Source organism: Rhododendron vialii, chromosome 3a (assembly GCF_030253575.1).
Source record: "Rhododendron vialii isolate Sample 1 chromosome 3a, ASM3025357v1".
Classification (NCBI taxonomy): Eukaryota; Viridiplantae; Streptophyta; class Magnoliopsida; order Ericales; family Ericaceae; genus Rhododendron; species Rhododendron vialii.
In genome coordinates this window covers 25,234,096-25,256,112 of record NC_080559.1, presented here as the reverse complement: position 1 = coordinate 25,256,112, position 22,017 = coordinate 25,234,096, and the positions used below count along the sequence as shown (strand labels likewise).

The window sequence follows — 22,017 nt, the reverse complement described above, 5'->3', positions numbered from 1 at the left end:
ATAGATATGCTATGCTACTTCACATTACACTTATATCTAGACTGAAGCTAAAGTTTCACAAGGTACCGGTGATAAAGAGTATGTTTAGCCCCATTAATGCTTTGTTTGAAAAAAAAAAAATTCAACTCAAAAAATACTTATGTGTAGCCCCATTATTACCCCTATTTTCAACAAAAATGCTACAAAATTTCGAAAAACATTTCCGACACAGACTATTTCTACACATACATTGCACAGATTTTTTGTGGGGCCCATTATGGGGCCCCACAATAGTGGACCCCACAAAATTATCTGAGCTGTTCATTAATTTTGAAATATTTTTTTAAGAAACATCATAAAAAATCAGTTCAATCGGATACATGTAAATGCTTGAACCAATCTTACAACTTTTCATTTAGAATTCCGGAGAATGAAAAGTTGTAAGATTGGTTCAAGCACTTACATGTATCTAATTGAGCTGATTTTTTACGAAGTTCCTTAAAAAATATTTTCAAATTAATGAACAGTTCGGATCATTTTGTGGGACCCCATAGTGGGCCCCACAAAAAATCTGTGCAAAGTATGTGTAGAAATAGTCTGTGTGGGTAGAACTGTTTCAAAATTTCTCACCCCTATTTTCAATCATTCTTCTCATTTCTTTCTATATTTCTCTCCAATCATTACGTTTACTTCCAATCATTACTCTCATTTCTTTCTTCACTTATAACTCTACAAAATTTATCAAAAACTCATCTAAACACAGCCTAAGTGATTATGAAGAGTTGAGCCCAAGCATGAAGTAAGGAAGTTCAAATACTTATATACGCATTGAACCAACCATTTGGTGGTAAAACCTACAGATTTTGTTATCAAGATTGATGTGATTCAATCATTGACTTATTATGGTCCCATACCATTAAATGTAATAAGTATTTATTTTTTAAATTAAAAGTGATGTATTATAAGTGAATGACATATCTCGTACAAAAAATAAGTAATTATAAAAACCTTAGCAGAACACGCCTAAATCTAAATAAGTTTATGGCTGATGTAAGCATTTTCATACGTTTAATTTGGGGCAGTGATAATGCCAAAACCATTTTTATTGGTGCCAAAACTCTAATATATAAAAGTTTAGTACAAGTCTTTTATGCATTGGAGTTTTGGCACCAACAAAAACAGTTTTGGTATTATCATTTTTCTTAATTTATTGGAATATATAAAAGGGAATTGATTTTGCTACTCCTCTTTTTGCTAATATCACTCATCTTCTCTTACAAAATAAATCATTTAATAAAAAAATAAAAAGAAATGACATTAAAAAAAAAAAAAAAAAAGAAGCTAAATCAGTAGTAGAAATCGCTATCATTACACACATACGTCATGAAAAACCTGTACTCACATTTTACCCAAGAGATGAGCTTTCCCCAGTCAAGTACCTTTTTTTTTTTTTTGTGAAATTACGGAGACCCCTCATCTATGTATGATTCTCACGGAGATCCTCTAATATTTAAAATCGTCTAAACAGACATCTCATCTATTTGTTAATCAATGAATATCCTTCCGTCAAAAGACCGTTAAGTATCAACAAAAAATGTTATACAACTTGAACAAAATGCCCTTGTTGTTCAATACATACATACATACTCCTCTAGGCTGTATCCCCTCTTTCAGATTGGAATTTGTTTGGGCGGTTTTAGACGCAAGGGGTTCTACGTGAAAAACAGACAGATACGGAAATCTCCGTGAAATTACACTTTTCTTTTTTTCCTTTCCCTCTCCCTCGCTTTCCGAGTCTTTACTCTGTCTCCTTCCACCAATCCAACGCCCTTTCTTTCAAGAAAAATTGACTCCATCATCAAGCTTTTGATCTCTCTCTCTCTAGAATGTTGATGCTAGTGGACTGTTCAGAGTGCCGGACACCCTTAAAGCTCCCGCCGGGAGCCAAGTCGATACGCTGCGCCGTGTGCCAAGCCGTCACTCGCGTCGCCGAGCCTCCTCGCAGCGCTCCGCCTCCTTACGCCGCCGCCTCCAGCAACCAATACTACCCTCCGTCGCCGTACAACCACGCGACCCCCGGTCAACCCCCGTCGGTACACGGCCGCAAGAGAGCGGTGATCTGCGGGATCTCGTACTGGTACTCACGCCACGAGCTGAAAGGGTGTATCAACGATGCCAAGTGCATGAAGTACTTGCTGACTAACCGGTTCAAGTTCCCTGAATCATCCATTCTTATGCTCACTGGTAACTCGCTTGGCTCTCCTTTTATGTTGATCGCTTGTCTTGTGGAGCGTAAATTCTGTCCGGCGGCGGCAGAAACCACGCGGTTTTCCGCCACGACCATTGTGGGTTCCATCGTGCATTAATCTAGTAATCTGAAAGAGTAGATCATCCATTCAAAAAATCTGATTGGACATATATCCATGTCATAAATTGAAGTTTACTTTATAAAATAAACTTCAATTTTTGATATATCAATCCACGTCCAATCAAATTAGTTTTTTGAACGGATGATCCAAAGGCTTACACGTTGAATGATTACGGTAACAAACACACGGTGGGACCCATTCCGTTGCAGCCGGAAAGAATTTAATCTCTTAATTTGTATGGAATTCTCAACTTTTGTAAGATAAATCTGTAATGTCAACACAAAATCGCATGACTAAATTGTGAAATTTTAGATGCTGGTTTTATTTTTTTGTAACGGGATTTTGTGGTGAAGTTGTGTTTTTGCGTGACAAAAGTTATGAATCCAAAATGGATGTTACGAGATTATCAGGGTGCACCCATAATGGATTTTGTGCTGTAGCACTTTCCTAACTATCACACCCTTTCAATGATGCTACTTTTGGTATTTTTCTCGGACTTAGCTGTAGCGATTGATGACAGCGTAGTGTACTAGTGAATGATACATAAAGTGAAATGTTCGTTCTTTCCGCTTCTTTAATCTAAATCTTGAATCATATTCCCATCAAAGGAATATTGTTAGGGTTGAAAAATCGCCTCATTCTCTGAAGGTTAGTGTTGAAAAATCGCCTCATTCTCTGAAGGTTTGTCGGGGGGAGTCGATAAATTATACGTCTTCGAGCGGAATTGTAACTTCTCATGAATTTCTAATTGGTCACTCACCAGTAGTCAGTAGACTACAGTATCAGAATTGGTTAATTAATTTACTTTTTTCGTACCTTCACCTAATGTACCAATGTTACTCACCGTAATGTATCCAATAGCAATACATAACATTATTCCAACATTTAGACTGCCTAGATCCTCAGTTAGGATTTTGCAAACTCTTGGTTAGCCTTAGTACCATCTGAATGATTGTTTTAGGCCCTGTTTCGCTAAGGTTCTTATTTTTCAATACTTATTTTCTGCTTTACGAGACAAGTCATTCTCTTACAATACCATCACCTTTAATTCAAAACGTAAGTACTTATTTGAAATATAAGTACTTATTTTCCTTACCGGAACGGACCGTTCATTGTCACCTTGTTCTTAATTCGAAACTAAACTTCCCATATTACATCTTGCTTTATCGCTACATCTTTCTCATTCACAAAGTTTGGACCTAGGATGAAGAACATGCCACTGAATGAGAATCCCGTTCCTCTGTGTTTTTCATGAATTCATGCTTACCCATTAGGTTTTCTGCATTATCCAGTTTTATTTACTATCATACTCCATAGTCCTATGAAGTACCAACTCTTCTAGAGGCCGGTGTGTCCCCGTGTTGGAGACGGGGACATAGCAAAACGCACATGGGACACACCACGTGGCGTGTCAGTTAAATTTAATTGACTTTTTTAGGAGGACGCGTGAGGGACACATACAGGAACACGGCAGGGATTAAAATATGCAATTTTTAAAATATTTTTTTGGTAAATGTGTATTACTTCAAATATTTTGGGTTAAAAGTGTAATATGATTTTTATATGATACTTGTTTCTATATATTGACGCGATAACTATATTTCCTTTGGTATAAAATAAATATTACTTATTTTATATTTGTCGTGTCCCCATTTTTAGAAATCCTGTGTCCATGTCCTTGTCTATGCTACATAGCCATAGTCCTTACGGCTCTTAATTTCATTTTTCCCATTAGAAGTTGAAGATGGTGACATGTATCCTTGGAATCTTGGATACGATTCTGGATGCACTGCGTTTTGTTTCGCTTGGTTTACTAAATTGGAGTTCAGTGTCTGGTGAATTATTAGTACCGTACCTCGGTTGATGAGTCTAACGACTATACATGGTTCAGATATATAAACTAATAAAAGGGACAAATAATATGCAATTTCTCAAGTTTAACTTCTGACAATTCAACCTAAGGAGATAAAATGGAAAATTCTTAACCATAATTCTTAAAGCTTTTACAATGTAGTGCAAATTGACTTGCATTTTGGATGGGTGTTGTTGGAAGATATCGACAATTGTGACTCTGGACTTCAATATTGAGTCTTTTGAAATGGTAAAATACCAGGTTTGAATCATTTCCTTTCAAGCTTAGAGGAAGTACCCTGCTTTTGCCAGAACAGTTTAGTATACTGGTCTTGGTCATCTCATCCAGTTTTGTGAAAACAAGCCAAATAGGTTCAACAGAACCAGAAGTCTTGTTATAGTCATACACAAGTTTGTCTAGAAATATAGCTTTGCTTGCTAGTTGGAAGCTCCTGCAGTAGGGCTCGTCCCTTTCTATAGGAAGCAATATGTTGCACGAAACTAAAACACCAAGAACTTTTACTGAAGACTCTTTTGATGTTTTGTCTGCATTCTATTTCTTGAACTGTCTCAGTTAGATGTTTCTAACATAATTTAGTTATGAGAGCTGCATTTCAGAAGAAGAAATTGATCCTTACAGGCGCCCAACAAAGCACAACATTAGAATGGCAATGTATTGGCTCGTACAAGGTTGTCAGCCTGGGGATTCACTGGTGTTTCATTATTCTGGTCATGGTTCACAGCAGAGGAACTATACTGGGGATGAGATAGATGGATATGATGAAACACTCTGTCCATTGGATTTCGAAACACAGGGAATGATTGTTGACGATGAAATCAATGATGCAATTGTCAAGCCTCTTCCACGTGGGGTTAAGCTTCATGCAATTATCGATGCTTGTCATAGTGGCACTATGTTAGATTTACCATTCCTTTGTAGGATGGACAGGTTAGTAAAAAATTTGAAGACCATAGGATTTTTGATGTATTCTCATTTCCAACTTTCTCAGAAGACCATACCGTTATTGTTATCCTCTCCTCTTCTCTCCAGAGGATGTTATTAGTCCAATTAATAATAACCTTATATTTTATGCATGCATTGTTTCGGATGCAGGAGTGGGAGGTATGTATGGGAGGACCAGCGTCCTCGGTCTGGCTTATGGAAAGGAACAAGCGGTGGGGAAGTCATTTCCTTCAGTGGCTGTGATGACGATCAAACCTCTGCTGATACAGCTGTAATGCTTCAGTAATTTCTTAGTTTCTTTCTCTTTTTCTTGCCCCTGAGAATGTGGTAAAAAACATGTGATCCTAATAACCTAGTAAATCTTTATGTTGACAGGCTCTATCCAAAGTCACTTCCACTGGTGCAATGACCTTTTCTTTCATCCAGGCAATTGAACGGGGACAAGCAACTACATACGGAAATATTCTTACTTATATCCGGTCTAACCTCCGTAATACAGATACTGATATTGGAGGTGGTGTTGTCACATCACTTCTCACTATGCTTCTAACAGGAGGGAGCCTAGGTTTCGGGATAAGACAGGTATCATTCTCTTTCCTACAGCATAGTTTGCACATTAACGTTACGAGAGCTTACCCATAGAAATCATAATCTTTTATGCAGTCCTTATAAAGATTGTCAAACAGAATGGTTATATCATGCCCTTATGCACATTACTCATCAAGTAGGGTGCAAATTAGTAAAGCAATGTTAGATGTCATCCATTTATACTTTTTCAATGGTTTTCGTTAGTTATGGCAGTGTTTCCAAATGTGCATTGCCCTGTTGTTAATGAATACCCATAAATGCGGGTGATCTTGCTCTGACATGAAATATTGTTCTTGATAATAATGAGGGTCATGCTTAAACTTTCTCTCTTTAATTGCAGGAACCGCAGTTGTCGGCTAATGAACCTTTCGATGTGTATTCAAAGCATTTCTCCCTATAAATAGTAAAGCACCCACCTCATGGCTTCTGATCTATTTATCGAACTGATTGGGCATGTACAGTTACTTGAGGAAAACCTGTTTCCATTGGTTGAAATTTCATTGTTCTGCTTTTTAGCTGGTCTTTTATGATATTGTGTCACAATGCTACTGCTTCATTATTTTCCTCGATTCTAAAACTCTTCTCTTTCCCCAAATTAGTACTCCTGCACTGATATTATGCACAAAAAGAACGGCGTAACCACTCTTAGACCTTAGAAAGGGTATATTAGAGCGTGGATCACTGCTTCATTTCCGGACATTTATTTGCCACATCTAACCTTTCTCGACATATCCCTGCTGTCGTGGTATGTTAGGGGTTGAGTCTGTTTATGTACTACATCACCCAGGCACCCAGACTCTCGCGGGGGTTGTGCATCGGTGCAATTGCATGACCCTGTTTTTAATCATGTCCATTTTGATATATCATTGTTTGCATCTCTGAAGGTAAAAGCTACTTGCTTTTCTTAACTTACCAAATATCCACATGCATTTTTTTTCGTTTTTGGGAACCTTGGGTTCGTAAACCATCATCTTTCTGCATGTACTCTATAATACAGGGGTGTGTGCAGAGAATTAGAAAATTTTGCATGCTTTGATGAACTAACATATATTAAATGAAATTGGAGTTCTAGATCCATGTATCTCTCTAATAAGGTGCTTGGCAGTAAATTGATGGTCTTGCCTGGTTGTTGAATAACTGCTGAGAGTTAGTATTCATGAAAACTCATATCTGACTGCGGTGTTTAGGCGGGCCAAACCATTGTTTTGTTTTTGTTTTTGTTCTTGTGATTTTGATTAGTAATGGATTTAAGATATCAATTTTTAGACGTATTCCCAAATTCTCAAGCTTTGTTCTTGATCATTCAACCAGTGGCTATAAGTGCAGGTTTCTGTAAAAGTTTAAACACATCTCAAATATGTCACATATATATAGCACTAAATATACATGAAATAAATTACAGTAACTGCATGTACCCTGCTGCTGCATTGCCTGAAGATCAGATCTGCTTATACAACAAAAGCGTCAAATAATTTCATCGGTACACAGAAACAGATACAATTTGAAACTCGACATTTTGATCATCCACATCTTTGCTAAATCCATCAAAACTGCTACCGTCTTTCGTTCCTCTAATTCACCTTATTATGCACTTGATTCTTCCATAGGTTGCGTTGTAGTTTGTACCTTGCATTATCTTTCAGAGCCATGTCTTCATATACCTACATCATTGTTAAGGTACGCATGAGGAATATATAGAAGTAATGTTGGCCATATTGGGTAGAAATAACAGCATACTTGTATCCATGGCGCTCGAGCAAGTTGTTTTACTTTTTTATTTTCTGTATATATGGTTTAGGAAGTTTTTCAAAGAACTGCCCTAAAAATAAATTTAATGAAATAGTTCATTGCAACCGCTAAACTGTAGCAAAAAATATTATGCATGCATATACTCGTTTTTCTTCTATTTTTCCCTTTGATGAGTTACACTGTTGCCCGTTTGGAAAATAACTTGTATTGAATCTATTGATCTTGAAATAGAAAAAAATATTCTTGAATGTTTTTAAATGAAGTCTTGTTTCTGGACAAAAATTTTACTCCACTCCCCGGGTGAGAGAGAAGAACGTCGGTATACCTTCTTCTCATCATGTGGAAGGCTGCACCACATCTTACTCAACCTCTTGCTTGTCTCCCCAAATGAAAAGGATTCAGAATTTGCCACACCCCAAGTAGTCGTCACAAAGAAAGTGTAGGAACTGCACGGTCTAACCGGAAAGCGACGTCTTCTGAGCACCCTCTCGAGCACATCCCCTGTCTCCTTCGCTATCCCTTTCCCTTTCTCTATCCTCACCCTCTGTTTCTTCCAGGAACACAAACTCCGATGCCCGGAACCAGTAGTCGTTCCCGGAGGAGGAAAATACTTTACCCGAGACAGAACTCCACTTCTCAACCTCGTTAAAACGAACGCATTCTCTTCTCCGCTGCTTCCTTCACGACTTGGTTCCCCATGAGTTTCGTTTTCTTCTTCATTTCTGTGTGTTGTAACGGGAGTCAGGTATGACAATGAGGCAGTATTGAGAGACGTTCGGTCTTCTTCGGTTGCGTTTGGAAACTGGACGTGAGTCTCCGAGTTGCGATGGTGGTGTTTGTGGTGGATGTTGAATTGAACGGCGAATTGAAAGGCCTCGGTGTCTCCTTGGACCTGAACGGTGTCGCCGTTCAAGAAACCGGACAACTGCAGGGGTAAAGAAGGTGAAGGGTTTGGTGGCGATTGCGTGAATGGGATTTGTACCGTGTTGTTTTCATCCATTGGAGAAGAAGTTGAACAAGTTCCAGACACACACAAAAAAGAGAGGACAAAGTGCAGAAACAAGTATGAAACTCGCGGTTTATAGGGAGGGTAGTGAAGGGTTCTTAACGGTTGCATCTTTACTCTCGCGCCTTTTTTAACGTGGCGATTAAATTGCTGCCAAAAGTCTATCCTACCGCTCAACATTTACCGCTCCTCCCACCGCTCTCAATCTCACTGTCCAAAAGTGTTTTGGACGGTCCGAATTTTTAAAAGGGAAGAGTTTTTTTTAAAAATCCGGACCATTGATTGCTGAGACGATAGTAAGATATTGAGCATTGAATGTTGAGCGGTGGAGTAGTCTTGCTGGAATTGCTATTGTGTGAAGTGGAGAAATTTTTCAGTGCTGGATGGATATATTTCACATGGTACCCGCTCGAAATATTTGGACCTTCCAATACACTTTTGTTTGGACAGTTCAGATTGAAACCCTCTTTCTCCTCTGACCCCAACATTTTCTCTCAATTTTTTTCTCACTAAATCGGAGCGGTCAAAAAACGCAATAAACGGCTCAGATGTGCCGAGCGGGTACCACGTGGTATCCACCCGGCACTGAAAAATTTTCCTAGTGGAGTGTGACTGTGATGATGCGTTTTGGGTTCTCTCAAAGATTGATTGGGCAACAAATAATTGCAATATTTGGCAGAACGTATTTTTCTTTTTTCTATTTTTTTGAAAAGGATATACGAGAAGAGATGTCTCTTTAATCTTTATAGTGAAAAAATGATTCACAGAAAGGATTTGGTTTGTTTAGTAATATGAATTCAAAAAATACAAAAATGTTAAATGATCGAGTATAAAGAGAGTACTTTGCCTTCAAAAAAAAAAAGAGAGTACTTCAAAATGAGAGTATGAAGGCAAGTAATGATCGAGGCAATAAATACATGAAAAGATATCCGATTTTAGTAAATATTATTAAGGGCAATTTTGAAATTCAATAAGAGAATGTGTGATAATATATTAGAAAAGTGAAGAATTACCAGAGCAATTTTTCACCCAGCGGCCAAGCGACTTCGGCCATGCCCATTGTCTCTCTAAAACTTTTGATAAACAATTCTTTGTTTTTTTTTGTTTTTTTTCCTTCAGTCCAAAATCTCGTTAAATGAGTTTGCCAAAGGAAAATAAATTTTAGAAAAGACAAATTAGCTCCTCTTCATAATAATGTAAGAATAAAAATATCAACGAATAAAAAATCCCCCACAAAATAGCAAACTATTATTTAGGGTGCGAAATTTGACAAGTTGGACACACCTTGAGCCAAAACGATTCAACTACTTCCGAACCAATATCCAGACAAGTAATTATTTGGCACTTTTGAAATACCACGTTACGTTGCCTAAATGATACTTTCAAGTATTTACATAGCGACAAAATATCCGATAGGGGACAAAGAGCAAGGTGCGGTGACGATCTTTAAATTGTGAGAAATAAGACGTGGTATTTTGAAAAGAGTGTGGTTGAGGTGATGTGTCACTGACATTTTTTATTCTGAGAATACCCCAATAATTGTACCACCAAACCGTGGCTCCAAAATAAGTGACCTGGCTGTCTGTTTCGTTACACGAACGGTTCGACCATAGAATTCTCACCGGAAACTACTAATCACACCCCCCCGTGTCAGGCACCCCCCCCGACACGGCAGAGTCTGACTTTTTTAACCCCCCCGCCCCTCCCGTCCTCCCCACCCCACCCACGTGGCCCCCCTCTTTCTCTCTCTCGATTTTTTTATAAAATTTTAAATATTAATAACATTTTTTTCAGGAAAATTTTTTTTTTAAAATTTATATTTTTGAAATCTATTCAACGAAACCTATCAAACGAGCCTAATATTGATAAAGAAATCATGTAAAACGGCAAAACTATACTTTTTTCGTAGTTTAAACTGTCTAACGAGGTTGAAAAATGTGTTTCAAATTTAAATCCGTTTGAATCAGTGGAAAGAGAAAAAGTTTCCTGATCATTTTAGTTATGACCATTTATGATAAAATGATGTTGAAACGAAAAAAAAAAAAAAGAAGAGGCAACCGGTGCCTTGTAGTACATGTGGTGCTTTTGTGTGTATTTGAGCCTTATTAACTTGCAGAGACAAAAAATTTGCAGAGCACCTTATCAACTTACCTATGGTTGAGCACCTTATCAAATTGCAGAGCAGCTGCATTTGCAGCTGCAGATCAGAGCAGGGCACCTTGGCTATGGTTTTGAACATTTCCTTTGGCTATATAATCTGATGATGGTGTACTCTTGCATACATTGAGATTGAAAGCAACTTTGAGTAATTACATCTTCACAATTTTTCTCAATTTTCATTTCATTTTCGTAATTCATAAAAAAATATTATGGATCAGTATAATTTTTTTTTTCCGGATAGTTGGTCAGTTGGGAACGATATTACGAATGATGTTCCTTGTGGGGAGAGCAACTCCTACGTTGGGCGTGATTACACAGCCGAATTTACGACTAACCAGGTTAGTTATTATTGTTGTTATTATACATATTTGTTACTTATTTTTGTTAATCTTGTATAAATCTCGATAGCGTACCTTTGATTAAATCAGAAAACCGAATGAGCATATTGATTCATCTCTTGACTGAAGATGTAAAACCCGATTCTCTTCTCATTTTTGTACAAAAAGAAAAAGAAAGAAAAAAAAAAAGGATTGTAACTTTTAATGAGGACCATATATTAGTTGAGAGTAAGTTAAAATATTTATGGACTACATTTTGAGATAAATGACAAAGAATGGAGATATACTCTTGCATGGAGATGGGCACGTGGGTGCTAAAGAAGAATTTGAGGGTTTTCAGCTTGTATGGGGTTAATGACATATGGCACCAATAATTCATGCGGTTGTCTCCCATAACTCTATACCAGAGGCCGGGCCACACGCAATACGTGTGCAAGTCGGATTTTTACAACATTTTTGTAAAAATACTTCCCACTTTATTGTTTGATTAAATTTTCACAAATGTTGTGAAAATCCGACTTGCACACGCATTGCGTGTGCCCCGGCCTCTAGTATTTGTTATTAGAAAATACGCATGTATTTATTATAAATAATGCATGTGTAAGTCAGATTTTGTTAAAATTTGCACAACTTCCTGTTTGATATTTGAAAATGAAAAATCCACGAAATGGAAAAAGTCCTATATGTGACAATTTTTATTGTGACCCACAATCAAATTTCAAATATCACAAAATCCACAAAATGTTGCATTTCTGTTTTTTATTTTTTTCCGTTTATTGCACCGTGAGTCTTTAAAGTGGAGTGTGGGTTTTGAAAGTGGAGCAGTTTTTGGTTTTGGATTGAATGGAAGCAACTGCATGTATTGAGTCTTGAGTCTAGAGTCTTGAACGTGGGAGGAGGGATTTTTAAGGTTTTGGGTGGTGGAACACGTGTAAGGGGTTGGTTTTTTTTTTTTTTTATTGTTTTTTTAAAAAGTACAAAATCCATGAAATTTTGACGACCACTGTTATTCTCTCTTCACTATTATTCACTGATAATCACGTCCTTCAAATCGATACTCAATGAGCAAATCCCACCATTAATGAGGGTAAAAAAAGTAGCATCCACACCACATAATAAAAAATCGAACGAAAACTATAATTGTTCACTGATAATCACGACCTCCAATTCGATACTCAATGAGTAAATTCCACCATTAATGAGGATAAAAAAAACAGCATCCACACCACATAATAAAAAACTGAACGAAGCCGTAATAATTTACTTTGATAAATTACTCAAAGATGGCCCAGAAAAGTGATGCTATGTACCAAACCACGTGATCATGTAGAGGCAATAGATATACATACGTTTCGTTATATGGTTGATCTTTAGTTGAGTGGTGTTTGAGGTTCCGGATTGTTACAGAAGACCCACGTTTCTTTTTTCTTTTCCCGCAGCAACTCGAACAAGAAATATGTATCTCACACTCACCCTTAAATTGCCCTATCATCTGATATAATCCCACCATGAAACTCATAAGAAAGAGTCGCCACTGCCTCACGACTCTCTCTCTGTTTCTCCCTCTCTGGCCTTTTGTCTTTCTATTGTCTTTCATGTAATTAAGATCCTTATAAGCATATATAGCCAAAACCATGAAAAAGTATGCACATAGTTCACCTTCACCATTTTATTCCACGTGCACACACTCAGCCTAACTTTAAACAACTAAGACTATCCATGCATATATATCCAAATAGTCCAGTCAATACTTTTTATTGCTAAAAACTTAATGCTACATAACAAATCCAATACCAGAATGAGAATATAAATTCGTTTTATGAAATAACTTTTATTTTTTTTCTTAATACATGGTGTTCTCGAGTCCAAGACACTCGAAAATTTAATTCTTTTAATTAAACTTTTGTATTTTATGGGTGTTACATTTGTTACTTATTTTGTCATATTTCAAGCATATCAGCTTTCCACGTGCACACACCTTCACTTATATACCACTTAAAACTTACATGCAAGAATCAATATTTTTAATATACGGGATATTACATTGTGCTTATACGTATTAATTTTTTTTGTTATAGATATTTGAAACTAGAGCTGTCATGGTAGATTGGGTGCGGAGCGTTGGCAAGGAAAATGGTTTTGTGATTGTTATAAGTAACTCTGCTAGTATAAAGGGCAACAAAATGCCAAAGTGCATTCTTATTTGTGAAAGGGGAGGATTGTATAGACCTCCATTAGAAGGGCATTCAATGCAAAGGATTACTGGAACTAAGAAATGTGATTGCCCGTTTAAGCTGCGAGGTGTACCACAACCTCCAAACGGTGTCATGTGGAGTTTGAAGGTTGTTAAAGGTTTTCATAACCATGAACCAGCGGAAGGTTTTGAGGGACATGAGTACCCGTCAAGGTTGACCCCAATCCAGCAGCAATTAGTTCGTGACATGTCTAGCAGCACCGCGCCTCGAGAAATTCTTAATTTGCTGAGACAACAAGACTCGTCAATTAGTACAGGAATCAGAAGTATTTACAATGTGAAGGCACAGTATAAGAAAGAGCAACTGGGGGATCTATCTCCTATTGGGTACATCTTGAATGAATTAAACGAGAAACATTACATTTACAATTATCTTACAAATGAACACACCAACGAAATCACAGATATTCTTTGGATTCATCCTACAAGCCTAGAGCTATCTGTCAATTTTCCGTCCGTGTTGATTATTGATGCGACGTATAAGAGTAATGAGTATCGAATTCCACTCTTGGAAGTTGTGGGTATCACATCCACAATGAAAACTTACTCTCTTATGTTTGCATATTTGAATAATGAGACAAAAGAGCGACTGATATGGGCATTGGATACTTTAAAGAGATGGATGGTTGGAAAAGGGGCAGCGTTGCCATCGGTGATTGTTTCAGATAGGGATCTGGCACTTCTTGGCGCCATTGAAATATGTTTCCCCTTGGCACAGCACATCCTTTGTATTTGGCACATAAACCAGTGTGTAATGAAGAAGTGCAGCCCTATGCTTGGTACGAGGTGGGACGAGTTTTCCGAGGCATGGCAGTTGCTTATTCATTCATCGACACCAATGTCTTTGCAACAGAGGTGGAATGCCATGTGCGGAAACTTTGAACAATACTCTAATGCTATACAATACCTTTGGGATATATGGTTGGGTCCTTACAAAGAGCGATTTGTTGCAGCATATATAAACCAGTTTATGCACCTCGGGAGCAATTCAAGCCAAAGGTAACTTTCCTATAGTCATTGAATGTTTACTGTTATGCACTAATGAATACATTATGTAACTTTCCTATTTAACACAGTGTATTATTAAATTGCAGGGCGGAATCTGCGCATGCGAGGCTTAAACGATACTTGGGAGATACCATGTCCTCGCTTCAAACATCTTTTCAGAAAATAGAAAAGATGTTGACCAGTCAGTTCAAGGATATTCAGGGGTCGTTCCAGAAATCTCTCAACATTCCAAGGCACATACATCTACATGAAGGCATTTATAGTGAAATCAGAGGTCGCATTTCATTACAGGCAATGGACTTGATCCATAAACAGGCACAACGCACTGATAACGAAGCCGGCCTTTGCTTTTGTAAAATCAAAAGGACACACGGATTGCCATGCTTTCACGATATTGCACTTTACCGTTCTGTGGACAGACCAATTCCGCTAAGCTCTATCCACTCTCACTGGAGTACGTTGTCAATGCACGCCCAGAGGCATACTGACGAGGGAGCACGATCCGACAGGGCAGCTCAGCTTATTGAAAGATTAAATGAAATGGATTCCGACAGTCGAGAGTCTATGATGGACAAGTTTCTCGATATGGCGGATCCATCTCGTTGCACAGTTCGACCCCCAGCATACAACACAGAACACAGGGGTCGACCTACAGGCAGAGATGAGCAAAATAGAGGTCACATACCTTCCTTCACAGTATCCACTTCAGAATCTCGGACCTCACGTATTCCAACATCACGAAGGAGCAATGGGAGGGATCACCTCGTTGACAAATTTCCTCAGCAGTATCGGCGTTATATTTCTCACTGTGTTGACGTTCGACCTGACGGTCATTGTGGTTTCAGGGCGTTAGCTGCGCAACTCTATGGTTCTGAAGATGAATGGGCTCAAGTACGACATGACCTTATCCAAGAGATTGAACAAAATTGGGTCCTGTACGATCAGCTTTATCCAGAACGTAATTATGTATCTCAGGTGCTACAAAGACTTCGTTGCTTTCAGCCATCGGCACTTGAGGATCATTGGATGGATTCTATATTATTGGGACTCGTTATCGCATCAACGTACAATGTTGTACTGCATACATTTGATATGATTGCTTCGAGTTGTTTCACTCACTTGCCGTTGAGCTCACATCCAGTTCCATTAGCAGCTCGCACACATATAGCTATTGGCCGTGTTAATGGCAATCACTTCGTGCAAATTTTCCTATATCGTCATTACCCTGTACCACCCATCATCATATGGTGGAGGCCAAATGCATCAAATGAAGCACATGGATGGGCTCATCCTTATGAAGCACGCCTCCAATTGTGGTACGAAGTAATGCAAATAGATCCACCGGGACAACGACCACAATTTGGCGGAAATATTGACTAAATTTGTGTATTTATTTATATTCATGTATTGGTTCTATATACTCAATTGTAATTAAATGAAATTTGATTTTAGTTTGCATTTATGACTGTTCACAGAAATATAAAGTAAATTTAAGTGAATTCAACATACATAATTTACTTGAAAACTCAAATATAGAAATTTTAAAAAAATGACGAATAAAAAAATAAAAACAAATAGTTAATATATTGGGCCCAAAAAATCATTTAATTTAAACACATTATTTTATATTCAATATTAGACTTGTTTGATAGGTTTCATTGGATAGATTTCAAATATATAAAATTTATTTAAAAAAATACGTGATTTCAACATCTTCGAATAGTTTATATATTAAAAAGTATGGTTAAAAATTTAAGTGTTCCAAATTTCAATCCGTTTGAACCGGTGGAAAGATTTTATTTTTCTGATCATTTTATCCTAAATAGTCATAATTAAATTTTGACTCTAGAACTCTCGTTGATTAACCCTAAGAGATATTTAATTATATGACTTTCTTAGGGTTAATCAACGAGAGCATTATAGTCAAAATTTAATTATGACTATCTAAAATAAAATGATCAGAAAACTAAAATTTTTCTACCGGTTCAAACGGATTGAAATTTGCAATACTTTCAACCTTTTTAGACAGTTTAAACTATTACAAAAATATAATTTTTCTGTTTTACATTATTTCACAATCAATATTAGGCTCGTTTGATAGGTTTCGTTGAGTATATTTTAAAAATATAAAATTTATTTAAAAAAAATATGTGAAAAAAAAGTTATTAATATTTACAATTTTATACAATAATAAAATAAGTGAGATACAAAAATGGGTGAGAGAGAGCAAATAGATGGGGGTAAAACGGGAAATTCCCCCTTCCGGTGTCAGACACCCCCCTGACACGGGGGGTGTGATTAACAGCTCTCATTCTCACCACTCAACAGACTCAGATAAGAACCACCACCACAGTCCTCCCCTCTCTCCTCTCTACTCTCTCTCATGGCCGTCTCCTCCCACCTCTCATGTTTCTCTCACCTCCCCTCTCTCTCCTCAACTCACTCCACTCTCTCTCCACCCACCTACCTCCCACTCTCCTCCTCTCTTCGAACTCCTCGCGGCCAGAAAACCTTCAAAATTCGCGCGGCGGGAGGGGACCTTTTGGGCGATTTTGGGGGGAGAGACCCTTTTCCGGCCGAAATAGAAAGTGGGTTTGGTGATAAAGTGTTGGGTTTCAGTAGTACTGAGCATAAGATTCTTATCCCCAATTTATCGGCTCTTTCTCTTTCGCAGCAGGAGTGTGGGCCAGTCTCTCCCCTGCAGCCGCCTATTTCACGGGAGGATGCCCAGAAGCTGTTAAAGAAGGTGACTTTTTTAGTACTTAAATTGTTTACCTAATAGTAGTTTTAGTAGTTTCAGTTGATGAATAATTCAAAATTTTGGTACATAACATCCAACCCAATTCTCCAAAAAAAATTTATAACTCAGGCGTTTGTGCCATCTTTCAAGCACCTCAACTAATCCTAGGCACCAATCCCACTGCCCAAGGCCCCAATTAAAGCCAGAGCAAAACTCTGTAATCTGTGTGGAAGAATTTGATAGCACCTAAAAGGTTCGAACCTGAGACTCAGGAGGGGACAAACCCGCAAGTCTCAAGCCTTGACTAGGCCAACCTCCCAATTCTCCATTTTGGAGACTCAAAGTATCAATTTCAGTTGAAAAAGTGCTTTTGGAGAATTGGCCTAGTCATTAACATAAACCTCACATATATCTTTTTTATGTTTATTTTAAAAAATTCATATTTTTTATGTTTATTTTTAAGAAATTCATTCTCTACTTTCCCTTGAGATTGTTTTATAATTTAGGCTTGTTATAAACATATGGAACATGTGTCTCGTTTGAGAAGACATCGACGATTTATGTCTGGAATGTTACACATATTTAGTGCAAAAGAGTAGTGAAAAGTTCATATGGTGACATTGTTCTCCAACTATTAAGATGAACTAGAGCATGGTTGGAGCAATTTCATCGTTGGAGTAGCTGTCATAAGATGTGCTGAAGGTGAAATTCGAGAACCAAATTTTGGTTTTCATTGCAATGGTATAGTTGTTGGTTCTCTGCTTTAGGATTACCCTTTCAGCAATGCAAATTGAAAACTTGAGGACCCTTTACTTTTCCAGCTGTTTCCTTAACCTTGAACTTTTTGTCTGTGTTGAAATGGAAAGGAATGGCAAATTGAACTATAACTCATTTGAATATTTATTTGATAAGGAAGAAGTTTGAGCATCCATTTTCATATCTTTCGTTTTCTTATTATTTTAAAAGCTCAGACATTTGCTGTGTATTCTAAAAATCACATCTTCATACACCAGATTGCCATTTTTTGATGAATTCAGAAAAATTGGGCTTCATTCTTTAAGGCTTTCCATCAAGACAATGTTGTTGACGAAAAAATCACTGGGTTCATGCCTTACTGGCGGGAAATTGCATTTTTACTGATAGAATTATATTTAAGACTGGTGTTTGGTCTCTCCAATGGCCGTCAATGGAAAATTTTCTATGTTTGTATATTGAGCTCTAAAGCTATTATTAGGAATAAAGATTATAAGTGGTGCTTCCGATTTTCCTATAACACATGCATGCTATCTTCTTTTTTTTAACTCCAATCTGAGAATTTCTATGACTGGGAAAATTGTTGCCTCACACTGCGTATACCCATGTTTATTGCTATGTTGGAATCGAGAAAAGAAAATAAACGTCAAAGTTGAGCCATGAAACGAGAATTTTGGGTCGTGCAAGTAGTGATTCAAATTCTGTCTCCTAGGCTGAAGCATTACAAACCCTTTTAGGCTTCTACCTACTAGAGTAACCTAAATGATTTCGATTTGGAGTTATCACATAGGTTTAAGCCAATATTTTGTTATATGATTCTCTTTTTCTGAAGGGCATGAAAAACTGAATTATGGGCCTATAGGTTGTTGGCTGGAGACTGTTAGATGAACAAGAGGGACTTAGATTACAATGTCTGTGGAAGCTGAGAGATTTTAAATGTGGGGTTGACCTCATCAACAGAATACACGAGGTCGTAGAAGTCACAGGTCACTTCCCAAATCTGCACTTGGAACAGCCCAATCAAGTGAGAGCTGAACTATGGACTGCTTCCATCGGTGAGTGGGCTTTACTGAAAACTAAATCATTGTTTGCTGATTGTTTTAGTTTGTTCATGTACCAACCTCTATATCTGAATCACTTGGGAGAAGAAATTGTGATTTTTCCGTATTGGTCGAAATACAGAGTACAGACCTCATCTTAGGAGAAAGAAAAATAAAAAAGGAAACCAGGAAATATATATAAATGCAGATTGCTTGTAGATTAGGTGTGTCCATTTTATGTCTTCTCGAGGCTCCTACTACCAATTTTCAATCTGACAATGGGAATTAAATGATTTATTTTACCCAATGCTATCTTGTTTATTGTTTATAAATTGAAAACTATAGCCCAGCTTATATCTATTAAACTGCCCAGAATGACCAAAAAGCTTATTAGAGTAGAGGGTTTTAATGTTGAGGGTCAGTGGGTAAATCACGTAAGATTGTAAGTAGTCTTCTTCAGCGAAAATAAATAATTTCCATCAGTTTCATGTTTAAAGGATGTGTTCGTCATTTTCCAACAGCTCTATATGCATGGAAGTTCGCTAGTCCTAATACTGTTCGCATGAGATTTCAGATTTTGTTGTAGTTTGAACTCAATTCTTCCTGGCTTCCATTACATGCTTTCTTCACGAACTTGTGTATTTCGACATCCCCTTCAGCAACATATTGCTTTACTAGTGGTGTCTAATGAGTAGTTTGAAGGCATTTTTAGTTGCTCCATTGGACGACACCCAAGTCCAAATTCCAAGTTAAAGTAAATAACCTGTACTTTCTTTATTTAATTTGCAGGAGGGTTGAGTATGAATGATTTCATTGTAGCTGCCAAAATAGATCAAATAAAGACATCAGATCTCGTCCCCAAGAAGATGAGAGTTTGGGCATAATTGGGTATTTCTTGATTTCTTGACGAGTTCTGAAGATACGTGCGAGAAATTAGTTTCTTCTCTCGTGAAGCCAAAAAAACAAGTGAAAATATAGCTCATGTTCGAGGCATTCGTTACTCCTCTTCAATCTGTGTACAATAAATCAATAATCGATATCATGCTTGTCGCTAAATTGGATTTTCCTTCATTATTTGAACAGTGCTGGTTTCTGTAGTTTTTGGTGCCTGATTTCAGAAATAAAGTCAGCTTTTCTCTTTGGGTAATTTGGGTTTGCTTGATATATGAGATCATGTTTGCATTATATGGACTTATTGAACTTCCCATAATAATAAATAGCAAAAGAGATTGAATAGTAATTCAGAAATTGGGAATCGCTTCTCTCCGGTTGACCGAAAATCTTGCCGAAAGCTAGAGTCGTTGTGGGTCGCACCGTGGGACTACCAACTCTTTTCACATGTTTTGCACTGAACTCCCAAGTTAACTGAAGAAAGTCATCCAATTATTATAAGTTACCAGTTATCTTAAGTTAACTGAAGAAAATCCATGCAATTATTATTTACCAGTTATCCTAGAAGCTTAGGCAATTATTATTAAGTTACCAGTTATCCTAAAAGCTTAAGCGATTAGAAACCCGGTCATGTGTATTAAGCTATATAACAAATATAATTAAAGTGAATCAACGCATTTACATATCAGAGCATCATGGATTTGTTGCCACTCTACATCTCTCCTTGCTTGGAAAGAGACTTATTTTTTGTTTTTTGATTTTTTTATTTGAGGTGACTTCTTCCATAGTTAGTAGGATGGGGCTAAATGCCTAAATTCACGTGCTAAAAGTTGGGAAAATTACTCCGAGAGAGTTACTTTTCACCCCTGTTCATCGGGAGCAAAATTTCATAGAACATGTTGAGATCCAAATTAGTACTCCGTAGAAGATAAATCAGGGAAGACAGAGTGACCATTAACAATATTTTGTGCACAGCTGCAATAGATCAAACTTCCTTTTTGTTTTAATTATTACATTTAATTATTACATTGTGGATGCTCTAAAGTCCTGATTATTACATTTTCCTTCATTTTTGGATAGTGTTCCATGGTGTGGATTCGCTGCCTTTTTGCCTGTTTTCTTGTCAGATTCCATCAGCGCTTGTTGATGCTTCTGATATGGACTTCCGTCATCCTGAAGTGACTCAATGTCGGATTACCTAACCTCGCGGACATCAGCCTTGGGTCGGTCTGTCTTGGTAGTAAGCTACTCAGTTGTTGAGAGTTATGATCCGTGATTCGTTTAGGGGGATTTTGTTGAATTGAATCTTTAAAGCAATCGTCAAGCATACATATTATATAAGTGAATTGCTCATACTTTCTTTATCCAAAAAAAAAAAATTTGCTCATACTTTCCTTTCATCTAAGGGCTATCGCAGAGGAAGATGATGACATCTGCTCCTTTTAGGGCTTAGACGTTGGTTTTTGCTTCGTTGTGCTTATTGCTTATTTGTGCTTTTCACACCATGTTCGATAGAGTAGAGGATGACAAGTAGGTCTATAAACGAAACGAGCCATTGACAAGCAACTCGAGACTCGGTTCGGATCAACTCGGTTCGGATTATAAACGAACAATTTCGAGCCCACACCTTTAATTTGTAGGGCATCCTTTGAATTTTGAATCAGTCGTACCCTACAAATTCTGAAACAGTTATCAGATTAAACTAATTTTTTTTAGGAACCATAAAAAAATATTTTAAGAATAACTTGCAATTTGAATCATCTTTATTTTTGTAATGGATACCAAACCGGCCCTTGCAGCACAAATAGTGAACCCCTTGACAGCCCCAAAATGACCCTGTTTTGGGAAAGCGATTACGAGTATTCCTCTTCCTCTTGAAAGCAGGAATGACATTATGGTGTGGCACTTTACTCAAAATGGGGCTTACACAGTTAAATCTGGATATCAATTGGCATATGAGGCTTTTTTGAGACAACAAACAGATAAGCCAGAGCCTTCTTTCAAACCTAAGGAAGGCTTCTGGAAACTTGTCTGGAAGTTGAAAGTCCCAAGTAAAATTCGTAATTTTTGGTGGAGAGTTTGTAAAAATGCAGTGGCAACCAAGGAGAATCTGTATAGAAGGAGATGTGCCAATTCTAGTAAGTGTCCATTATGTGATGAGGCAACAGAATCTATAGAACATCTTCTTTTTGCTTGCCCGTGGACGAGGGCAGTTTGGTTTGGATGCAACATTTGTTTAAATGGTGACAGAAGCAGTCCAGGATCAGTTTTACGGTGGTCTTCTGAGGTGTTTGAAAGGTTGGGTTCCAAAGATGCAGTCACCTTTC

General features: G+C 37.5%; 4 protein-coding genes across 4 annotated transcripts; 3 read left to right on the top strand and 1 right to left on the bottom strand.

The window, feature by feature from the left end:
• Positions 1-1,614: 1,614 nt before the first annotated feature.
• LOC131320684 (metacaspase-1-like) lies at positions 1,615-6,349 on the top strand. Its single transcript, XM_058351471.1, has 5 exons — positions 1,615-2,223; positions 4,818-5,148; positions 5,314-5,434; positions 5,539-5,745; positions 6,092-6,349. Exons 1-5 carry the CDS (start codon positions 1,866-1,868, stop codon positions 6,149-6,151), a joined length of 1,077 nt encoding a protein of 358 aa, XP_058207454.1. The 5' UTR covers positions 1,615-1,865; the 3' UTR covers positions 6,152-6,349.
• Positions 6,350-7,095: 746 nt separating this feature from the next.
• On the bottom strand, positions 7,096-8,740 carry LOC131320682 (uncharacterized). The gene is made up of 2 exons (XM_058351469.1): positions 7,826-8,740; positions 7,096-7,412 (listed from the first exon to the last, which is right to left on the bottom strand). Exons 1-2 carry the CDS (start codon positions 8,684-8,686, stop codon positions 7,323-7,325), a joined length of 951 nt encoding a protein of 316 aa, XP_058207452.1. The 5' UTR covers positions 8,687-8,740; the 3' UTR covers positions 7,096-7,322.
• Positions 8,741-13,103: 4,363 nt separating this feature from the next.
• On the top strand, positions 13,104-15,749 carry LOC131321256 (PKS-NRPS hybrid synthetase cheA-like). Its single transcript, XM_058352259.1, has 3 exons — positions 13,104-14,257; positions 14,353-15,452; positions 15,742-15,749. The coding sequence occupies exons 1-3, from the start codon at positions 13,104-13,106 to the stop codon at positions 15,747-15,749; spliced, it is 2,262 nt and encodes a 753-aa protein (XP_058208242.1).
• An 820-nt stretch (positions 15,750-16,569) lies between these two features.
• On the top strand, positions 16,570-19,946 carry LOC131320681 (probable pterin-4-alpha-carbinolamine dehydratase, chloroplastic). The gene is made up of 3 exons (XM_058351468.1): positions 16,570-17,012; positions 18,622-18,814; positions 19,589-19,946. Exons 1-3 carry the CDS (start codon positions 16,650-16,652, stop codon positions 19,681-19,683), a joined length of 651 nt encoding a protein of 216 aa, XP_058207451.1. The 5' UTR covers positions 16,570-16,649; the 3' UTR covers positions 19,684-19,946.
• The last annotated feature ends 2,071 nt before the right edge of the window (positions 19,947-22,017 follow it).